This window comes from Podarcis melisellensis (genome assembly GCF_964234715.1).
Source record: "Podarcis melisellensis genome assembly, chromosome: 10".
Classification (NCBI taxonomy): Eukaryota; Metazoa; Chordata; class Lepidosauria; order Squamata; family Lacertidae; genus Podarcis; species Podarcis melisellensis.
The window spans coordinates 76,420,236-76,439,946 of NC_138542.1; the positions used below are offsets into that span (position 1 = coordinate 76,420,236).

At 51.6% G+C, this 19,711-nt stretch overlaps 1 protein-coding gene across 10 annotated transcripts in view; it reads right to left on the reverse strand.

Annotated features, from left to right (window-relative positions):
* SBF1 (SET binding factor 1) overlaps window positions 1-19,711 on the reverse strand; it is a 54,786-nt gene that overhangs the window by 16,804 nt on the left and 18,271 nt on the right. For all 10 annotated transcript variants that reach the window (XM_081928779.1, XM_081928774.1, XM_081928781.1 and 7 more), the window contains exons 2-5: window positions 4,399-4,484; window positions 1,309-1,446; window positions 1,021-1,146; window positions 569-679 (exon numbers count right to left, since the gene is read on the reverse strand). In XM_081928779.1, the coding sequence (XP_081784905.1) occupies window positions 569-679; window positions 1,021-1,146; window positions 1,309-1,446; window positions 4,399-4,484 (461 nt within the window). The remainder of the gene's footprint in view (window positions 1-568; window positions 680-1,020; window positions 1,147-1,308; window positions 1,447-4,398; window positions 4,485-19,711) is intronic.

Sequence of the window (19,711 nt, forward strand, 5' to 3'; positions counted from 1 at the left end):
AATTAGAAACACGGTGCAGCAGACGGACAGGCGGGCAGCGGGCGGGCAGACAGGCAGACAGGCAGACGAGAGGGAGAGGCAGCACGCCAAGCGGGACACAGAAGCCAAGAGCACAAGGGGGCACCCCACAAGAGAGCCAGCTTGGAGCAGGATCCACAAAGCCAGAACCAGCCTCCCAGCATGCTGCCAGCTGTGCAAGCTCTCCCTGCCCACAGGGCGCCTGGCAAGCTGTGATCAGAAGAGGTCTCAGCCCCCCTGCCAGGGAGAGGGCTGAGGGCCTGGGAAGAGCTCAGCCAGCCAGCCCCATGGAGCTGCTTGAAAGGCACTGCCCCTCTCCAGCCAGGTCTCTTTCGCCTGATCACTCCCTGCGATGCAGAAGCAGCAGGACGGAGCACCAAGCAGAGAGGAGGCTCCACCATCCTGGGCAGCCCAAGCAAGCGAGGGAGCGCTACCTAACCTCCCCTTGGAGCTCAGCAGTGCTGGAGGGGCCTGGCGGGACCAGCTCCCAGGCACTCACAGGGCTCCATCTTGCCTAGAGGAAATGCCAGGGGGGGCATCAGGAACCCACCTGGGCACCTCCTGTGATGGGGATGGTGCAGGTCAGGAGGCTCCCGATGACAGTCTCCAGGGAGGTGTTCAGTCCGTCCACAAAGATGGTGTAAACCAGCCCCAGGCAGTTCTGCAGGTGAAACAGGATAAGTTGGCATTCTGGTGGGTCATTGGCCAGGGACAAAAGCAAGAAGAGACCTGCTCAAAATAGGGAACCCCCCCCCTCCCATCAGAGCTTCAGCCCCAAGGCAGAAGAAGGGCCAGGAGGCAGCTTCACCTTCTGTGCCGTTTAGGAGCAGAGCTATAAAGACAGCAAAGAAATGGCGGCTCCACATGGAAGGACTCCGAATGGCCGGCCCTTCTCATCAGTTGCTCCTGGCCGGCCATTGGGGGAGCAGAGGGCTTGGCCCATGGTGGAGTCCCCCAGGCAGAGGCTTCCCTGCCCTCCAATGCTCCCCCCCCCAACCTTACCCGGAAGACTTCTGCGTGGTCCAAGCGGGAGACGAGCACCAAACTCTTAGGGGCGAAGAGCTGGGCTGGCTGGATGAGGGCGGCCACCTCCCCCTCCTCCTCCTCATTCCTAAGGTGGTTCTGCAGCTGGCAGGAGAGAAAGGGGTCAGGCAGTCCGGCTGGCTGAGGGCAGCCGCCTGCACGAGGCTGGTGCCACTGCCCATCACGCTTTGTGGGGCTCGTCCTCGGAGGCAGGTCTGCCCTATGAGCGCTACAAAGACCCAAGGAAGCCCGCGGCCCGCCTCTTACCTGGCTGCTCTCAACCGCCTCCCAGAAGGTGAAGCAGGCACAGTAATGCCGCTCCGAGTTGATGTCGGTCAGGACAGCAATGAAGAAGGTCGGGGGGTTTCTCTCACTGAAGAGCTGCCACCCGCTGGGCTGGCAAAACTGCAAGAGCAAAGGCAAGGAGGCAGCTGAGCAGGCCTCTCTTCCCAGCGCAGGGGGGGTGGTTTCAGGATGCCCCATCCCTGCTGGAGCCCCAGACCCCTGGTCCCCAACCAAGCAGAGCCCCCTGGAGCCAAGAGGCAGAGGAGAAGCCAGCCTGCGCCCTTTGTTCACCTTCAGAGGCAGGATGCAAACTCCGTGGCCCCTGGCCAGAGGTTCTCCATTTCCCGTACAGGCCTTGCAGAGGGTGGGGCAGGGGTGTCCCCTAAACACGGTACTTACTCACAAGGAAGCTCCCGAAGCAACTCTGAAAAAGGCTCTGAGGGGTTTGCCCACAGACAGGCAAGCCCAGATTCCCAGGAGGACTTCCACCCCAGAAAGCTCTTTCTGTCTGCCCCACTCCTGGGTTAGGCCAACGCCAGGCGTCCTCAGCTGGCTGTGACACCCGACCGGCCGGCCCCACCCTCTGGGGCACATTGCAGGTGCAACAGGCACCAGCCCATATCTGCCCATCCCCTTCCAAGCCTGGCCCAAGACGGCAAATCCACCCCCCCCCCACCGTGCTGCCTCCAGCAACCCCTCCCTCCTCCCTGTCTTCCCTCCATCAGGGCAGCAACAGAAATAAACGGTACCCAGCAGAGTATTGTGGAAGGCAAACGGTCCCAGGCCCCTTGGCACAGAGCATTCAGGGCTGGAGATGCAGCCACAAAGGCTTCCTGAGTTCAGCCAAGCCGCAGAGAGTGTTTCCCGTGTCCCCTCTTGCCAATGCCCACAGCCAGCAGGGAGGGGCAGCCAGAGAAAGGAAGGGCTTGAGGCGAACGGCCTCGGGGTGGAAGACTGGCAAACGTGGAAGAGCACGGTGGCCATGGGAGCTCAGAGGAGCCAGCCTACAAGTTGGCATCCAAGAAATAAGACTCAGGAAGAGCTGCCCTAGTTCAGCAGCTGGGACAGAATCCTTATGATTTAACTGTCACTAAAATGCAAACATTGTGGACACAAATACTGTGGTAGCTTGAGTTACAAACTTAATTTGTAATTCGTAACCCGAAACCGTCACCACGCCACCAGCGCGTGATTTCCCTTCTCATCCTGGTGCAAAGTTCGCAACCCGAGGTACTACTTCTGGGTTAGTGGAGTTTGTAACCTGAAGTGTTTGTGACCCGAAGCGTTTGTAACCCGAGGTACCACCATACAGAGAGCTGCTACATGTCACGGGTGGTGGAGAAAAATGTGAAAGCCTTCTGTTGGTGTTTAAAGTACAGAAAATGTTGTTGGTAAGGAAGAGAAGGAATAATCCACAAAGAGGCCTAACCAAATCCAGCTGGCAAGACAACAGGTGGTGACAAAGAGCTCCCTGCTCTGAAAGTGAATGAAGTGATAATGGGGCTTTTTGGTTTGTTATGGTTAGCACAAAGCCAAAAGGTGTGGAGGAAGCCTGCCTGTCTCTCTGAGGGAGAACTCCGCTTCCGTTCCCTCATATATGTGAATCAACTGGAGCAAGAAAAGATTTCAGCTTAAAGGAAGAGGGAAGCGTAATCTCCTTCTGATCTGTAACCTTTCCGCAGCCACTCAGTCCTAGCATTGCTTCCCATCTCCTTAATTTTCAAAACTTTATTTCAAAACTCAGTTCTAACATTTCAAACTATTAGCTTGAACTGCAAGAGACTAAATATAAAGATGAAGTAATGGGCTAACGTCAACCATTTATGAAATGTCACTCCATTTTCTGCACCCTGAAGGAGGTGGCTTGAAATCTGCCAGCAAAACTGACGTCCCCAGGCAGGGATGGCCACCAACTTGGAAAGCTTTAAAGGAGGATTAGACAAATTCATTGAAGAGGAGAGGGCTACCAAAAGCTACTCGCCTCAATGGCTATGCTGTGCCCTCCAGTCAGAGGAAGGAATGGTTCTGAACACCAGTTGCTAGAAACTGAGGGGGGGGGAATGCTCTTGGGCTCAGCTCCCGGCCTACCTGCCGTCACAGGTGACACCAGGTGTGGGTCAGGAACTGATGTGGCTAAAAAGGCTTAAGGTATGCTGGAGCCAAGTGCACTCCCACTGCCAGTCACCCAGTGGGCAGAGGGAACTGCAGTATGAAGTGATTCGCATTGGAACTGCTGTTAAAACAGAGCTTTGCCATTCCAGTTCAAGACAAAACACTTTCTGCTCCAGAAGGAGTGGTGCAGTGGTCAAATAAACCTTCAGGTAGGACTAGATATGTGAGCAGCAGAAACAACAACTAGGTTATAAACTGAAAGTGGTTGATGTAAGAAGATATGCAGCATAACTAGGAACAACTAGGAAACCACAGAGGGATGGAACGGGGAGTTTTGAGATAAGAGATACCGTACTTTTCCGAGTATAAGATTAGGTTTTTTATTGAAATATTATGTCTAAATTTGGGGGTCGTCTTATACATGGGTCCTGTCCAGGGGGGACATGTGATTGTTTGATGGCGCGAGCCAGAGATGGTCTGGAGCGTGTTATTGGTGTCTGACGCAAGGGTTGCTGTTGACTGGATGTTGCTGCAGCAATTGGGCGAGGAATAGGCTGCTTCTGCTGGCGAGGGGACAGACGTTAGGAGGCGGTTGTGACGCGTGCGAGTGCTAGCGTCAGGCAGGAGGTTGAGTGATTATTGGCATCCCCCCCCTTAAAAAAAGCTCCACAACCCCTTTTTCTTCATTTTTAATCCCCCAAAACAGTCTTATACATGAGGGCATGTTATACACAGCAAAGTACGGTAGAATATCTGTAAGTTGTGAATATCAAATTCTGGAAAATGCATAAATAATAATAAAAATAAATAAAAAGGAAGCTGCAGCCCACCAACCCCGGTGCCGACCGCTTCTCCTGTTTCCCTTAAACCCACTGTATGCCGTGAGATGGGGAGGACAGAGCTGAGATCTGGGAATGCCAGACTCTGGGGTCTGCAGCCGCCCTCAGCCCCCCTACTCACCAGTTCAATGCCCTGGGGGAAAGGGTTGTCCTCCCAGTCCTTCTCTGGAAAGCGCTGCAGGATCTGCCCCTGGCCATCTCCACTCCCTGCAAACGAGGAGGCAAACAAGAAGCTTCAGACATGAGCGGGACCAGAGCACGCAAGAAGCTGTTGGGTCCAAGAGGGGCTCCTGGCCCTAGAACCAGAGAGCACAGCAGACACGGCTCTGACCAATAGGTTTTCCCTGGCCTCTCCCTTCTTCACTCCTGGTGCAACCACCCTCAACATGAAAGAAGACAAGGAAGGAGGGAGACAAGGCCCTAACTGATGGGCAAGAAACCAAATTCCACCACTGATGCTGCCTCCCCCTTACTCTTAAGTAGGCAGACCATAAAAAGCCTGTAAACTCAGTCAGGAGTCTGGATCAGCAGAGGGCAGCTCAGGAGCCCCCTCTGCCCTGACGTCACCTGGCTCCCTTGAACACGGCAAGGCTGGTGAGACAAGACCTCGGGAAGAGCTTCCCAAACTTTTCATGTCGGTGACACACTTTTTAGACATGCGTCATTTCATGACACAACAATTCAGTTTTACTATCAAATCAGAGGTTAATCTAACCCCTTTTCAGCCCCAGGAGCAGCCCCAGGGAGCGTTCGCACAACACACCTACACACTGCAACCGACACACTAACGTGTCACACGACACACAGCTTGTAAAACTCTGGCCTAGGGAAAACACTGCCACCCCCAAAGACAAATTCAGTTGCTTGCCACACACACTTCCTCCACAGAGGTGGAAAAAGACACACCGGGGTAAAGTTCAAAAAACACAGGAAAATCACCATGAATACTGCGTTTGTCTCTCTGGACTCAGCTTTACAGCTGCAAATAAAACGGTTTAAGTGTGTTGTAAAGTGCAATAAACAAATGTGACACTAGATAGTGATGGTGAGCTATAGCTAGTTCAATATATTTTTCAAAACATTATTTAAAAAAGCATTTTCACAGTTTTTTATAAGTGTGTACATTCCACCTCTGTCACCCTCAAACCTCCTTCTACTGCTCACTCCCGCTCTCTAGATTTCCATAATTTAGAAACGCCAGCTTCTTCATTATTTTATACTATAATGACTTGAGAACCCCACAGACATGGGTTGTAAAATCTACACCAGCCTCCTGAATACCCAAACCTATTTCCCATTTCTGTCCCCTTTCAGATCCTGCCTTTCCCGGTTCTCAGGCTGTTGCCACCCAGGCAACCTTTAAAGAAATAGTTGTCTTCATGCTCAACAGTGCCAGTTCCTTGGAATATGATCCCTCTTTAATTAGCTGCTTTAGCTCTCAAACCGACCCTTTGAAATTGAAATTCTGGCCTTGCTTTCCATGCTTCATCCCTCCTAACAGCTCATCACTAACCAGCACCAACTGGGACATCGCTGGCAGAAGGCAGTGCAGGGGGAGGGGCACGGCTGGAGGGTCTTGCACAAGTCACAACTCAGAGGAAGCACATCCCAGGATTAGCCGGGCCATCCCACCAGCTGTGGCACTCAAGGCCCAGATTTTGTCAGGGAAACTTCCTGTCCCCTCTAATTACACACCAGACTCGGGGACAGGAACCTGCACAGCAGCAAATCCAGCTGCGTTCTCAAATATCCACTGAAGATAACTTCAGTTGTTGCTTGGGTTTGGGATGCCAAGGCCAAGGGCTGCCTGATGCCAAGGCCAGCAACAGATGGGCAGCTGGGCTTGGGACCTGCAGGGTGTCTCCCTCTGCAGGACTATTTTGGGCCCTCCTCTTCCCACCAGCCGCCCACAGCTCTATTTCAAGGACTAAGCAAGCCAAGAGATGCTACTTATAGGCTCTCCTGGTCCAAAGGGGAAAGACACCGCAAGCAGGAATAAACAGAGACCTCTCCAACCACTGGCTGGCGAGGACTCACAGCCTGGAGGCTCCCAGTTTCCAGTGTGGTCCTGTGTGTCTGCTGAGCAGAGTCAGGCCTGGCAACGATGGCCAGCAATGCCTACTTGTAGAAAAGGCTGCACATACTTCACACTTTCTTCAGATACCTGCATTGTGCTCAAATTCCAGAAGAGGCAGCCCAGTTCTGTGGCAGCAAACACACCAGGTTTTTGGTTTGTTTTGTTTTGCTTTGCTTTATTAAATTTCTATACCACCCTTCATCACAGGGCAGTGACACAAAAATACATGCCCTAGCAACAAACAAAAACAATGCCCTCCCCTACAGTTTGAGGTATTAGGGACCTGAGCTTCATAGGTCAAAAACAGCACTAATTGGCAGCCAGTGCAGTCAGGCCAGGATCCATGTCATAGGCTCAACCCATCTTGTCCCCGTGAGCAACCTGGTCACCAAATTCTGCACCAGCTGAAGTTTCCAAACTGTATTCAGACACCGCAGCATCTATAACATGTTGCATTAATCTGGTCTAAAGGTTACCAGAGCATAGACAAAAGTTCAGCTAACCCTGTCCAGACAGGGATGCAGCTGGTCCACCAGCCAAAGGGAACAGAAAGATCCCCAAGCAACATGGCCGCTCCTTCAGAGGGAGCGTAACCCCATCAAGAGCAGGCAACCTCCCATCCAACTGGTCCAGGGAACCATCCACCAGCAGCCTCCATCGGATGTGGACTGAGCTTCCGTTCAGTGGCTCTCATCCAGTCCGGTCCCAAGGCAAGACAATGGTCCAGCATTTCCCCTGCCACGTCTGCAGTTGTAAAGGAGAAGCCAAGCTATGTTTATTGCTGACAACATACTCTAAAACTCCAGATGACCCCACTCAGCGGTTTCATGTAGATGTTAAACAGCACAGGAGATAAAATCGAATCAGGGGGGAACCCCACATTGAAGGCTCCATGGGGCTAAAGAATATTCCCCAAGCATCACCTTCTGGAAATGGCTGTTCAAGTAGGACTGGAACCACCATAAAGCAGTGCCACCCACTCCTAACTCGGAAAACTGCTCCAGAAGGATATCATGATCAAGGGACTCAAAAGCCACTGAGAGACTGAGAAGAATCAACACATTCCCCCCATCTCTCTCCCAACAGAGCTCATCACACAGGGTGAGCAAAGCAGTTTCTGTGCCAAAACCCCAACTGAAAAGGATCGGCAACCACCTGCTCAATAACTTGCCCAAGAAAGGGAGATTAGCAACTGGCAGGTAAGTACTTTGGTTTTCCAAATCCAGGGAGGGATTCTTGAGAAGTGGTTTCACCGCCGCCTTCTTCAAGCAAGCAGGGACCACCCCCTCTCACAAGGGGCATCAATGACCTCCGCAGCCCAAACAGTTGCCCCCACCCTGCTAGTTTTTATTGGTCAAGAGGGGCAAGGGGTCGCCCTGACTGATCCAAGCAGCTAAGGAGACCCACAGAAATTGATGCTAGTAACAGAAACCTAACTTCAATAGGTTTACTATAAAAAGAACTAGAACACAATACATCCTACAGTGCCTTAAAGACCAGCTTAGTGTGGAAAGAGCCGACTTTCATTAGGCAGCTGGCATTCTTCATGATCAATGATGTCACAACAAGCTGACTGAAAAGGCAGTAAAATGTCAAATGTGGCTCAGCTAAGGAGGCAAGTGTAAAGTGATGTACATTGGAGCAAAATAATGCCTACCTCACATACAGTGGTGCCTCGCAAGACGAAATTAATTCGTTCCGCAAGTCTCTTCGTCTTGCGAGTTTTTCGTCTTGCGATGCACGGTTTTCCATAGGAATGCATTGAAAATCAATTAATGCGTTCCTATGGAAACCGCCTTCCCCCGACCTCTTCTGGCGGGCGGCATTTTAAAATCGCCCAGGACAGCGGAGGATTTAAAAGCCCCTGGGGGACTTCCGGAGGCGGCGCAAAACGGCAATGGCGGTCCTCTTTACTCAGTGAAGAGGGGCTCCGCGAAAAAGGGTCGTCCGCTACGGCGAAGCGGAGACCCATTTAGATAAACCGCAGGCAGAGCGAGCCTGTGGCCGTGGGACTCGGCGGGTGCCAGAAGCCCCCCCAGAAGCGAGGAAGGGACCTCGTAAGAGGCTCCGGATCGTGAACGGGGGAGCGGCGCTGTGAGTTCATCGCTCTTTTCGCGGAAGTGAAGCCGCGCTGCTGTTGTTGATGAGCGCCGACCTTTCTTCTTGAAAAACATCGAAATTGGCTGCAATCTACCCGTGAGTAAGGGGTACCAAAGAACTGATTAAGGATTAATTTAAATTTGTCTATTTCGGCTGAAAACGGGAGGCGAGTAACAGGAAGTCCGCCTTCCGGTCCTGCTAATCAGAGCAAAGCAAAAGAACCCGATGCGGGCCGAAGCGCTAAAAAGAGACTTTGAAAGAAGTAAGAAGGGGCATTAATAGACTGTGTGTTTCTAGAAATTGAAAAGAGTGAAGAAGTAAATTTTTTGGTTCATTGTGTTAGAGAATCCTCCTCCTACTGTGAAGAGATGTGGAATTGAAGGGGATAACCGAGTTATTGGACTGCCAGTGTTGTAAAGGAGTACTGTCAGGCTGCTGAAACTTTTTTCTTAACATAAACTGTTGCATTGATGGATACACTATCGCTTTAATACTGTCATTGAAACCTCTCCGTTACCTCGTGGCACTAATTTGAAACAGAACTTTCTGAAAGCCTCCTTTCTGAACTTGGGGACTTCAGTTGAAATAGGAGCTTTGATGGTGGAAAAGAAACTTTCTTTCCTATGAAAACCCCCCCTAGTGGATTTGCGGAGGCATTGAGGTCTGGGAACTGTATCCTATTGGGATTTTTTGTGGTTTAATTGTTTATACTCTGGGCTTGCCTTTCTCATGGATTGAAAGACTATTTGACCTTGAACAGCAGCTGGGGAATGAGTGGCCCAGCGAAAACAAGAGCAGCTAAAGCTAAGGAAGCTTTAGCTGAGGAAGCTAAAGAAAAGAAAAAAGATAAGAGAGCTGGGCAGCTTGTCCAAACAACCTTGATTCATCATCGTAGATCCTCGGTGCCAACTGTGCTGACGGCGCAGGAGGAAGAAGTTGAAACGCCTGCTACAGAAGAAATGGCAGCTGGAGGAACTGATCCAGTCTTGAAACAAATTTTGGAACAACTGGCACTTCTGAATAAGAAGGTGGACGATCAGTCATCTAAAATTGATAGAGCTACATCTACTATCAGCAAGTTAACAGATCAGGTTTCGCAGCACACTCAGGCTATTGAGAAACTGCAAGGAGCTACGGCGGAGAACTACAAACTAGCTGCGGAAGCCAATCAAAAAGCTGAGCAAGCGTGCAAGAAGGTGGAAGAGATCAAAGGGGAAGTAAGACCTTTGAAAAGACAGGTAGGAGAACAGCAAGCCTACCTGTCAATGGTGGAACTGAAAAGTAAGGAATGTAATCTTAGGCTGAGGGCTGTCCCAGAGTTGGAACAGGGCAACCTAGAGAAATTCTTGACGGAGTTGTTTTCTAAATTTTGGGGGGTTGAAGAAGATAAAGATTTCAGGATTGTGACGGCCTTCAGACTGGGAAGATCGGTTAAGAAAGATAAGTCCAGAGACTGTTTGGTTTGTTTGAGAACAAGAGAGGAAAGAGACAAGATATTAGGCCAACATTTTAAAAAATCCCTGGAAGTTGAAGGCAAAAGGGCAGAAATTTATAGAGACATTCCTAAATATTTGTTGGACCTTAGAGCCACATACACAGACTTGGCCAAATTGTTAAGATACAACGCAATCCCTTATAGGTGGGAATTTCCTCAAGGTCTGTCATTCACCTATAGAGGAAAGAAGGTAAGAATTAAAACACCAGAAGACCACCAGAAGTTCCTACACGACAACGAGGAGGACCTCCAAAAGAGAGCTGCAGATTCCTGGCCTCCACCACCGGGATTACCACCAGGATCCATACCATCTGGAGGCGGCCCGGCACCACAGCTTCCGGAAAAGGATGACAAATTAGATACCCAACTGTGATACCCAAGAAGTAGGCCGGGATGTCTCTACAGCTTCTTAGTTGGAATATAAATGGCGGGAATTCTCCAGAAAAACGCAGAAAAGTATTTCATATTTTGAAAAAAGAACAATTGGACATTATTTGCCTGCAAGAAACGCATGTGACAAGACTCCACAGAAAAGTGTTAATCAATAAAAGGTTAGGCCAAGAATTTATTTCATCGGATAAAGTTAAGAAAAGAGGAGTGGTGATTTATGCAAAGGAGAACTTGTCCCCAAAATTTGTATTTAAAGATGAACAGGGCAGAATTTTGGCAATTGAAATCCAGACACAAGGAGAAAAGTTTTTAATTCTAGGAATCTACGCCCCAAATGATGGAAAATCGGAATTTTTTAAGAAGCTGCACGAGATTATGCTGGACTATATGGACTATAACAACATTATCATGTTGGGAGATATGAACGGTGTCGCCTCAGTGAATATGGATAAGTCACAAAGTGCTAATATAACGAAAGATGGCAGACTACCAAAAACCTTTTTTGAAATGACTGACAATTTGGATTTGATTGACATATGGAGGATCAAGAACCCTCTAGGGAAAGAAGGAACTTTTTTTTCTGAGGCTCATATGACATGGACGCGAATCGACCAAATATGGATAACTAGAGGGCTGGCACCTAAGACCAGAAAAGTGGAAATCTGCCCAAAAGCCTGCTCCGACCACAACGCCTTGAGAATGGAATTGAGACTAAATACAACCGGATCGTTCAGATGGAGAATGAATGACGCTTTGTTAAGAGATCAGGAGATTGTTAAGAAGGCCCAAAAAGTTTTAAAGGACTATTTTGAAATAAACTTAAAGACAAATGTGGAAAAAAGAATAATCTGGGACGCAAGCAAAGCAGTTATAAGAGGGTTTCTAATACAACAGAACACGATTAAAAAAAGACTCTGGAATGAAAAGAAGGAGAAGATCTTGGAGAAAATAAGAGAAGGAGAGAGAAAACTGAGATCCAGGCCTAAATCAAAGGAAGTATTGAGAGAAGTGAAGTTTTTCCAGGCACAATATTCGAAACTGATAAATCAAGAGGTGGAATGGAAAATTAAACAAATGAAACAAAGATCCTTTGAATCTGCTAACAAATGTGGAAAATTGTTGGCTTGGCAGTTGAAAAAGAGACAAAAACTTAACACAGTTACAAATCTAGAGATTGAAGGGAGAATGGTTCAGAAACCCGACGAAATTAGAAAGTCCTTCCAGAGATATTTCAAAGAACTTTATTCTCAAAGGCCACAAAAAAGCTCAGAGGTGGACCAATTTGTTATAACTAATGGATTACAAAAAATACCCCAGGAAATGAGAGCAATCCTGAACTGTAATATTACAACTCAAGAAATTGAATGCGCCATTCAGAACCTTCAACTGGGCAAATCTCCGGGACCTGATGGGCTTACTTCCAAATATTATAAGGTACTGAAGGATTCATTGATACAACCATTGCTGGAAGTTTGCAACCAGATTATGGAGGGGAGGAAGGCACCGGAAACGTGGAAAGAAGCTTTCATCACGTTGATCCCAAAACTAGAATCTGAAAAAACTCAACTTAAAAACTACCGTCCTATCTCACTCCTAAATGTGGATTACAAAATTTTTGCGGACATTTTGGCAAGTAGGTTTAAGAAAGTCTTAAATGAAGTGATTCATAAGGACCAAGCAGGCTTTCTCCCTGGTAGGCATTTATTTGACAACACAAGAAACATCATTGACATTTTGGAGTTTTTACAGATTAATTCAAACACAAGAGCGGTGTTGATTTTTATTGATGCGGAGAAGGCCTTTGACAACATTTCTTGGCTGTTTATGAAGAAAAATTTGGAAAGGATGGGAGTAGGGCGGGGGTTTGAAAATGGAATAGAAGCAATTTATTCAGAACAAAAAGCTAAATTGATAGTAAACAACGTGGTGACAGAGGAGTTCAAAATTGAAAAAGGGACACGACAGGGGTGCCCTCTATCTCCTCTGTTGTTTATTTCAGTCCTGGAGGTGCTATTGAACATGATTAGAAATGACCGGTTGACACAGGGAATTGTGGTCGGAGAGAAACAATATAAACTGAAAGCTTTTGCAGATGACTTGGTATTAACATTACAGGAGCCAGCCTCTAGTACTAAAAGAGCGTTAGAATTAATTTCTGACTTTGGTCGGGTGGCGGGATTCAAGCTGAATAAACAAAAAACTAAAGTTTTAGCAAAAAACTTGACAACTACTGAAATAGAGGAGTTCAGAAAAGAAACAGAACTAAATGTGGTCAAAAAAGTAAAGTACCTAGGGGTCCATTTGACCTCCAAAAATTTGAATTTATTTAAGGACAACTATGAGAAATGTTGGTCAGAGATCAAAAGAGATCTGGAAATATGGTCAAGATTAAAACTTTCCTTGCTGGGCAGAATAGCTGCTATAAAGATGAATGTATTGCCGAAAATGCTATTTTTGTTTCAGGCCCTCCAGATCGTGGATAAGGTGGAATGTTTTGGAAAATGGCAGAGGGATTTATCTAAATTTGTCTGGCAGGGCAAAAAGCCCCGAATAAAGTTTAAAATACTAACAGATGCGAAAGAAAGAGGGGGGTTTGCCCTGCCGGACTTGAGGTTATATTATGAAGCTGCAGCCCTCTGCTGGTTGAAGGATTGGATTTTATTGGAGAACACCGATGTCCTTGACCTGGAGGGATTTGATAATGCTTTTGGGTGGCATGCATATTTGTGGTATGACAAGGTTAAAGTTCATAAATTGTTCAAAAACCATATTGTCAGAAGGGCAATTTTCATGGTCTGGTCAAAATATAAAGACTTATTGGAGAGTAAAACTCCGAGGTGGCTCTCACCGATGGAGGCCAAAGCACGTAAAAGACTCAATATGGAGGCCCACTGGCCTAAATATTGGGAAATAATTGAAAAAATTGGAGATAAATGGAGGTTACAGAGTATGGAAAAGTTAAAAAACAAGGTGCGAGATTGGTTGCATTATGCTCAAATCCAGGAAGTTTTTAAAGCAGACAAAAAAGTGGGTTTTCAGGAGGAAAAATCGAAACTAGAAACAGAGTTGCTTGAGCCAAAATCTAAGCTAATTTCGAGAATGTATAACTTGCTGCTTAAATGGAACACACAGGATGAGATTGTCAAATCCTCTATGATAAAGTGGGCACAGGACTTGGGGCATAACATTATGTTTGAAGACTGGGAAAGGTTATGGAATACCGGAATGAAATTCACGGCATGTACTGCCTTGAAGGAAAACATTATGAAAATGATATACCGGTGGTACATGACCCCAGTCAAGCTTGCAAAGATATATCACCTGTCCGATAATAAATGTTGGAAATGTAAGGAAGAGGAAGGGACATTTTTACACCTCTGGTGGACCTGCCCGAAAGTGAAGGCCTTCTGGGAAATGATACATAATGAACTAAAAAAGGTGCTGAGATTCACCTTACCTAAGAAACCGGAGGCCTTCCTTCTGGGCATGGTAGACCAGAGGATGGTCAAGAAAGATAGAACTTTCTTTATGTACGCTACTACAGCAGCGAGGATTTTGTTGGCAAAGCACTGGAAGACACAAAATCTACCCACATTGGAAGAATGGCAGACGCAGCTGATGGACTATATGGAGTTGGCTGAAATGACTGGCAGAATTCGAGACTCGGGAGAAGAAGAAACGGAGGAAGTTTGGGAAAATTTTAAGGACTATTTGAAAAAGCATTATAAGTTGTATGAATGTTAAAAAATGCTCCTTGCTAGGAAGGTATAGCTTCAGTATCGGCAAATTTCTGAATTGATAAATAAGACACTATAAGACAGAAGTGAGATAATGAAATATTTTTATTGTGTGGAAATTAAAAATTAATGCAATTGTACTGAAATGTTTACATCAGATAACACGATAAAATGGAAGATATATTGCTATGTATAAAATAAGTTAACAAATTGCTGAGGTTTTGGTTACACAGGGAATGCAGTGCTCGGGAGATGGGGGGAGTCCATTGGATCTATGGAAGTATGTATTTGAAAGTGGAAATTTGTTTATTAAAAACCTAATAAAATATTAAAAAAAAAATAAATAAATAAAAGCCCCTGGGAAGGCAGGCAGGGGGGACAAAGACTTTTGCCCCCCCCCCGCCTGCCTTCAGAAAAGGTCCAGGACAGGCGCGGACCTCTCCGCAAGGAGCGCGCTCCTTGCGGAGAGTTGCAAGCGCGCCCAGGCTTTCCCGCCCCGCCGCCGGGCTTCGGGACATCGTTCCGATGCCGGGCGGCGGGGGGGAGGCTTTCCCGCCCCGCCGCCGGGCTTCGGGACATGGTTCCGATGCCAGGCGGCGGGGGGAGGCTTTCTCGCCCCGTCGCCCGGCATCGGGACATGGTTCCGATGCCAGGCGGCGGGGGGAGGCTTTCTCGCCCCGTCGCCCGGCATCGGGACATGGTTCCGATGCCAGGCGGCGGGGGGAGGCTTTCTCGCCCCGTCGCCCGGCATCGGGACATGGTTCCGATGCCGGGCGGCGGGGGGAGGCTTTCTCGCCCCGTCGCCCGGCATCGGGACGATGCCCCGAAGCCGGGCGGCGGGGGGAGGCGGAGAGTTGCAAGCGCGCCCAGGCTTTCCCGCCCCGCCGCCGGGCTTCGGGACATCGTTCCGATGCCGGGCGGCGGGGGGGAGGCTTTCTCGCCCCGTCGCCCGGCATCGGGACATCGTTCCGATGCCAGGCGGCGGGGGGAGGCTTTCTCGCCCTGTCGCCCGGCATCGGGACATGGTTCCGATGCCAGGCGGCGGGGGGAGGCTTTCTCGCCCCGTCGCCCGGCATCGGGACATGGTTCCGATGCCAGGTGGCGGGGGGAGGCTTTCTCGCCCCGTCGCCCGGCATCGGGACGATGCCCCGAAGCCGGGCGGCGGGGGGAGGCGTTCCCGCCCGGCCGCCCGGCATCGGGACGATGCCCCGAAGCCGGGCGGCGGGGGGAGGCTTTCCCGCCCCGCCGCCCGGCTTCGGGACATGGTTCCGATGCCAGGCGGCGGGGGGAGGCTTTCTCGCCCCGTCGCCCGGCATCGGGACATGGTTCCGATGCCGGGCGGCGGGGGGAGGCTTTCTCGCCCCGTCGCCCGGCATCGGGACGATGCCCCGAAGCCGGGCGGCGGGGGGAGGCTTTCCCGCCCCGTCGCCCGGCATCGGGACATGGTTCCGATGCCAGGCGGCGGGGGGAGGCTTTCTCGCCCCGTCGCCCGGCATCGGGACGATGCCCCGAAGCCGGGCGGCGGGGGGAGGCGTTCCTGCCCGGCCGCCCGGCATCGGGACGATGCCCCGAAGCCGGGCGGTCGGGGGAGGCTTTCCCGCCCCGCCGCCCGGCTTCGGGACATGGTTCCGATGCCAGGCGGCGGGGGGAGGCTTTCTCGCCCCGTCGCCCGGCATCGGGACATGGTTCCGATGCCAGACGGCGGGGGGAGGCTTTCTCGCCCCGTCGCCCGGCATCGGGACGATGCCCCGAAGCCGGGCGGCGGGGGGAGGCTTTCCCGCCCCGTCGCCCGGCATCGGGACATGGTTCCGATGCCAGGCGGCGGGGGGAGGCTTTCTCGCCCCGTCGCCCGGCATCGGGACATGGTTCCGATGCCAGGCGGCGGGGGGAGGCTTTCTCGCCCCGTCGCCCGGCATCGGGACATGGTTCCGATGCCGGGCGGCGGGGGGAGGCTTTCTCGCCCCGTCGCCCGGCATCGGGACGATGCCCCGAAGCCGGGCGGCGGGGGGAGGCGTTCCTGCCCGGCCGCCCGGCATCGGGACGATGCCCCGAAGCCGGGCGGCGGGGGGAGGCTTTCCCGCCCCGCCGCCCGGCTTCGGGACATGGTTCCGATGCCAGGCGGCGGGGGGAGGCTTTCTCGCCCCGTCGCCCGGCATCGGGACATGGTTCCGATGCCAGGCGGCGGGGGGAGGCTTTCCCGCCCCGTCGCCCGGCATCGGGACATGGTTCCGATGCCAGGCGGCGGGGGGAGGCTTTCTCGCCCCGTCGCCCGGCATCGGGACATGGTTCCGATGCCAGGCGGCGGGGGGAGGCTTTCTCGCCCCGTCGCCCGGCATCGGGACGATGACCCCGAAGCCGGGCGGCGGGGGGAGGCGTTCCTGCCCGGCCGCCCGGCATCGGGACGATGCCCCGAAACCGGGCGGCGGGGGGAGGCTTTCCCGCCCCGCCGCCCGGCTTCGGGACATGCTTCCGATGCCAGGCGGCGGGGGGAGGCTTTCTCGCCCCGTCGCCCGGCATCGGGACATGGTTCCGATGCCGGGCGGCGGGGGGAGGCTTTCTTGCCCCGTCGCCCGGCATCGGGACGATGCCCCGAAGCCGGGCGGCGGGGGGAGGCTTTCCCGCCCCGTCGCCCGGCATCGGGACATGGTTCCGATGCCAGGCGGCGGGGGGAGGCTTTCTCGCCCCGTCGCCCGGCATCGGGACGATGCCCCGAAGCCGGGCGGCGGGGGGAGGCGTTCCTGCCCGGCCTCCCGGCATCGGGACGATGCCCCGAAGCCGGGCGGTGGGGGGAGGCTTTCCCGCCCCGCCGCCCGGCTTCGGGACATGGTTCCGATGCCAGGCGGCGGGGGGAGGCTTTCTCGCCCCGTCGCCCGGCATCGGGACATGGTTCCGATGCCAGACGGCGGGGGGAGGCTTTCTCGCCCCGTCGCCCGGCATCGGGACGATGCCCCGAAGCCGGGCGGCGGGGGGAGGCTTTCCCGCCCCGTCGCCCGGCATCGGGACATGGTTCCGATGCCAGGCGGCGGGGGGAGGCTTTCTCGCCCCGTCGCCCGGCATCGGGACGATGCCCCGAAGCCGGGCGGCGGGGGGAGGCTTTCTCGCCCCGTCGCCCGGCATCGGGACATGGTTCCGATGCCAGGCGGCGGGGGGAGGCGTTCCTGCCCCGCCGCCCGGCATCGGGACGATGCCCCGATGCCGGGCGGCGGGGGGAGCCTTCAAAAGCCGTCCGGGGGCTTTTAAATCGCCCCGGACAGTCCCGGGGCGATTTAAAAGCCCCCGGTTAGGCAGGCAGGGGGGGCAAAGACTTTTGCCCCCCGCCCGCCTTGGGAAGAGGTCCAGGACCTCTTCCCAAGGCGGGCGGGGGGGCAAAAGTCTTTGCCCCCCCTGCCTGCCTTCAAAAGCCGTCCGGGATAGCGGGAAGCGCTTCCCTGCTATCCCGGTCCGCTTTTAAAATGCTGGCGGTGGGGAGCAAAGCCTTTCGCCCCCGCCGGCCTTCCTGGACCTCTTCTGAAGTCCGGAGGGGGGAAAAAGGCTTTGCTCCCCACCGCCAGCATTTAAAAAAAGGTCCCCGAGATTTCCCTATGGGCTTTCGTCTTGCGATGCAAGCCCATAGGGAAAATCGTCTAGCGAAGCGTCGCAAAACCCGAAAAACCCTTTCGTCTTGCGGGTTTTTCGTCTTGCGAGGCATTCGTCTTGCGGGGCACCACTGTATTCTGATGGAGGCTGAGCTGACAAAATAAAACGTGGGGGTTTTGGTGGATAACTCAACAAATTGGATAGGAAGGTGTTTTTCTAGCTCTCATCATATGAGAACCCAGCGGGGCCACCCAGTGAAGCTGAACCTGGCAAGATGCAGGGCAAGGAAAAGGGAAGGAGTTCTTTACAGACCTAAACTATGGACTTGGTTACCACAAGATGTAGCAATGACCACCAACTCGGATGGCTTTCCAAGGGGTGAACCAATTCATGTGTCTGGATCAGGCCACCAAAGGCTTCCAATCGTGATGGCTCTGCATTTCTTCCAGCACCAGAGGCAGGAAGGAGGCCTCTGAACACAGTCGCGGGGGGCTGTGAGCAGGTCCTGCTTGGGGGCTTCCAGGGTCTCGGCCACTGTGAGAACTGGATGTTGGGCTGGGTGGGCCTTTGGTTTCAGCCAGCAGCCAGGCTTTGCCCATGCAGCAGAAAGGCCGAGGCACCAAGGGGGCCTTGGGGGGCTCAATGGATGTGTTGCCAGTAGCAACTGGCCTGGCCGACCCCAACCTGGCCCATAGAGGAGTGGGCCAGATCCAGTTCTCAGCCACTTGGCACACAGCACAGTTGTTGTTGTTCTTCATCTCCCATAGGCAGGCTATTATTTTGAAGGTCCGTTCCATCGCTCAGCAAGGAGGGAACAGGGTGCACATTGTCTCCGCTGCTGACACTGGTTGCGCTGGTTAGGAGGGGCACTGAAATGCTCTTACTACCAGGCCATTAGGCCTCAGATGTGCATTTGCATACTGGGATGTTGGGCTGGGCAGGGAAAGAGAGGAATTGTGTCTGAGGTTTCACTGCAGGCACCTCCTCCAGAAGCCCAGCGGAGAGGAAACAACACACTTGCGCCTGCCAGCCTCTTTGGGGAAGCCCTCCCTCCCCAGAGCCAGGATGTGGACTGTCCTGCATAGCTGTCCATCGTGCTTAAAGGAAATTTATTGGGAAGGATAATAACAATAAAATATTACTATCACTATGACTATTATTAATTACAGTAGAACCTCTACTTACAACTGCCTCCACTCGCGGATATTCCAAGTTGTGACCGTGGCAAACACAGAAGTAACCGACAGGTTTGCCATCATTCACGCATGCGCAGAAGCGGGCAATCACCGCCCGCGCCTGCGCAGAAGGGCGCCTCTCCCAGCAACCCGTTTCACCATAAGGACGGACCTCCGGAACAGATTGTGGTCATTTGTGTTTTTTTTTAAGATATTTATTAGAATTTTCAATATTAATACAATACAAATCAAAAAACAAAAAAGGAAAAAAACAAAAATACAAAAATAAAAATAATTAAAAACACACAAATTTTCCATAACTTATTTTCCTTTAACTTACTTCCCAGACCTCCTCATACCTCCCTTTTTTGTATTAAAATTCAAATTGTTAGTTCAGCAAACCCTTATCAATAAGCTTTAACCTACTTCTAAACCTTTTTTCCATATTTTCTTAAAACATTACAGCTGGAAACCACTTAATTTCTATCCGACATTGTTCTAACATTCATTGATTTTGCAATATTTCTGTAAATAGTCCTTGAATTTCTTCCAATCTTCTTCCGCCGACTCTTCTCCCTGGTCTCGGATTCTGCCAGTCATTTCTGCCAATCCCATATAGTCCATCACCTTCATCTGCCATTCTTCCAGAGTGGGTAGATCCTGTGTCTTCCAGTACTTTGCAATGAGTATTCTTGCTGCTGTTGTAGCATACATAAAGAAAGTTCTATCCTTCTTTAGCACCAATTGGCCAACCATGCCCAGGAGAAAGGCCTCTGGTTTCTTCAGGAAGGTATATTTAAATACCTTTTTCATTTCATTATATATCATTTCATGTGGTCGTTAGTAGAGGTTCCACTGTACTTGTACACTGCCCATCTGACTGG